General features: G+C 41.5%; 1 protein-coding gene across 4 annotated transcripts in view; it reads left to right on the top strand.

The window, feature by feature from the left end:
- Nucleotides 1-3,270, top strand: part of ADGRF1 (adhesion G protein-coupled receptor F1) — a 45,215-nt gene that overhangs the window by 13,374 nt on the left and 28,571 nt on the right. For 3 of the 4 annotated variants that reach the window (XM_014588019.1, XM_027772101.1, XM_027772100.1), the window contains exon 4: nt 1,004-1,064. In XM_014588019.1, coding sequence (XP_014443505.1) covers nt 1,004-1,064 — 61 coding nt within the window. The remainder of the gene's footprint in view (nt 1-1,003; nt 1,065-3,270) is intronic. The other variant, XM_006149090.2, reaches the window with a different exon arrangement.

Raw genomic sequence — 3,270 nt, 5'->3', positions numbered from 1 at the left:
TGTTGCTGGACTCCCATGTAGTCAACTGCGGTTCGAGTCTCGGACCCGGTGGCTTAAACTTATGCCGGGCGCATGTGCGTGCGTGCCCAAGATGCTGAGAGGAGAATGGAGGAGAAGGGATTGTGGTGGGGCCATACCCCCTGTCTCTCTGTCTCTCTCTGTCTGTCTGGTAAGCGCACATGCCTTATAGCTAAAAACCTCTTCAGAAAAAGAAAAAAAAGAATCATGCTTTTAAAATTTTATTCATTATTCATTATTCATTATTATTATTATTATTATTATTATTATTTGACCAGAGAGAAAGAGAGAGGGAAAGTGAGAAATCAAGGTGCCAGGCCCAAGACTCAAATCATGGTCAGTCATGTGGGAGTCCAGCCCCTCAATCACCATGCCACTCGCCAGCCCCTAGAATCATGATTTTAATGTTTTGTACATGCTAATAACTTCCAAATGTCATCTCCATCTAGCCCTCTCCCCTGAACTCCACACTCACATATCTACTACCTACTTGTAGTTTCTAGTTGGTGCCCCAATAGGCCTCCCAACATTACATGTCCAAAATCACACTTTTCCATTTTTTCTACTTCTCTTACTTCTTCATAAAAGGTAAAACCATTTCCGTGGTCTGTAAAGGTCTACACAACCTGCCTTCTTGGAGACCTTATCACCTTACACACTGTTCCTCTCCTCACAGGTGCAGAGCACCTGTACTTCTCAACTATTCTGGCATCCTCACCTTTCTTTCATGTGCCAGTTTCTTACCTGTGAGCCTTTGCAGATGTTGTTCCCATTACCCCAAAATCTCTTTGTCCGGAATTGTTACTTCCTTGCCTTCTTGAAGGGTTGTCTCAAAAGTTGCCACAGTGTGGCCTTTCCTAGTCACTTTCTCATCATCCCTGGTTTCAAAGTCAGATTTGTGATTTCAATTCATCTGAAGAACCCAACAAAGTTTTATGAAGTACAACTGTCCAATACCTTGCCATAACTATTATTTTCTTTTTAGCAGAGAGATGTTTACATCAAAACAAAAAAAGAGATCACTATGAATAAGGAAAAGCATCCAGGTGAGACTCCATTGGCTAGCATGGTACAGAGGGCTTTTGGGCTAAAAAGACTAAGGTTCTAATCCCAGCAGTGCCTCTGACCACTTCTATGATCCTAAGCACATCACTGAACACTCCAAATATGTAAGAATGAGAAAAACAGTAATTCCTAAGAGCAAGACATTTGTGAGGGTTAGATAACACAAAACAGAGTATATTGAGTTGTACCTGGTAAGTAGGTATTTCATATACTTCCTTTTTCCTTTACCTTGATTCTAACAATGTTATTAGTGCACATAGCTCTTGGCCTAGAAAAGAACTGTGTGCTGAAATGTAATTTGTGGATGTGATATTTCAAGTGCTGAACGTATTTATTCATAGAAACTATGATGCACATAGATGATCATTAAGTTACTGGATCAGTCCACAAAAGCCTTTCTACCATGCAATGAATCTGCCACACAATGTGCTAATAATGCTTACAGCCTACCACCATGTAACTGTATAATTGTTAAAATATAATGAAAAAAATTACTATAGGGCATGTGTTCTCACCAGAGGGTGGGGAGCGAGAGAGAGAAATCATCCCCCAGTGGGATGGCCATGTCACAATCCTTTCTCCTCCCCTCTCCTCTTGGGATTTTGGGAACGTATACCCGGTAAATTTTTTAAGCTGCTGGGTGCAAGACTCAAACCACACAGTCGTCCATGTGAGATTTGGCTTCCTTTACCACCACACCACCAGTTGGGCCCACAATGCTACAATTCTTAGGAAAATAAAAATCAAAATTTCAACTTGAAATGTAATGAATACATTTTCTCTGACAATAAAAATGACAATACAAATACAAATATTTATTGGGCTGTTACTATTTTCCAGATACCATTTTAAGTGCATTAGAGAAATTAAATCTTCATTGACCCTCTGAGTTAGATACAGTGGTCATCTTTATTTTACTGAGAGTGAGCCCAAGGCATAGAGTTTGGATCAAGAGCCAGAGTTCCAGCCCAGTTAAAAATGGTTCCAATACCAGCGCCTTTTACCCCTGACAAAATGTGCAGGATCATCTTTTACCCTCTTTTCCACTTCTCACCTGTGTGGACAGTAACGGTGGGGATCACTTTAGATCCCACCACTGGGGGTGACTCCCAAGTACAAGGGAAGAGATTATAGCCTTAAAGGCTATAAAGACAGGGAGATTAAGAGATGTGGCTAAGACTCTATGGTATGAAATACTGTATCATCTACAGATGACAATCTGGAAGCCCATAGGGATTTCATGCCAAGTTTCATGTGAAAGTATCTAAATGAATATTGTATGGGAGAAAACTCAGAGGATATGGTCTTTCTCCCAGTTAAAAACTATAAATGATTCTCCTTGGGAAATGAAAAAGTGATTTTTAGAAATGGTAAACTGGGGGGTCAGCCGAGGGCCTAGTGGTTAAGACACTAGACTTGAACATGGTTGATTGCAGTTCGATCCCAGACCCTGCAGCTTGAAACTCGTCCTGGGTGAATGTGTGTGAGTGTCCAAAATCCCAAGAGTAGAATGGAGGAGAAGGGATTGCAGTGTGGCCATTTTTCTCAGGGTGGGGTGGAGTGGGATGAGGGTTGGGGGAGTTTTATTCTTTTTGTCTCTGTCTCTGGCAAGTGCCTGAGCCCTAAAGCAAAAATCTCTCTCTCTCTCATAAAAGGTAATGATAAACAGGCAGTAAAGGTACATGGGCACACAAAGCCTCAGTTAAGATTTATTTTTGTTTTGCTTTTGTATTTCATAGAAATGTTAAAACTCAGCTAACCAATGGGATAGTTTTAGAGGAGAAGGAAGGAATTTTTGGAATGTATGAGATTGGGAGTTTTACACAGCAGACACTTCAAGGAGACCAGAGCTGGGAGAGGTGGGAGGCAAGAGAAAGATTTTCCTCACTACTTTCAATTCATTCTTGACACTTTAAACTTGATTTTGGATGTGCCTAGGGAAGTATGTAAAATCAGGAGCTATTGCTGGGATGGGACAGAGAACTACAGGGCAGCTTGCCTGGCAGAAGTGAGAGGATAGACATCTATCAGGCATGTGCGGGACCATGCTCGTGTTACTCAGGGCGTTCATCTCTAGTCAATACCCGGCTGAGCAGAACTCTATAACAAGCAGCATAATATGGTCCATGACCACCAGACTGAACCTGATAACTCCTTCCCATTCACTTTCTCAGTTGTTTTCCCTAC

Source organism: Tupaia chinensis, unplaced genomic scaffold (genome assembly GCF_000334495.1).
Source record: "Tupaia chinensis unplaced genomic scaffold, TupChi_1.0 Scaffold000252_1, whole genome shotgun sequence".
Classification (NCBI taxonomy): domain Eukaryota; kingdom Metazoa; phylum Chordata; class Mammalia; order Scandentia; family Tupaiidae; genus Tupaia; species Tupaia belangeri.
This window is presented reverse-complemented; position numbering and strand designations above follow the sequence as displayed.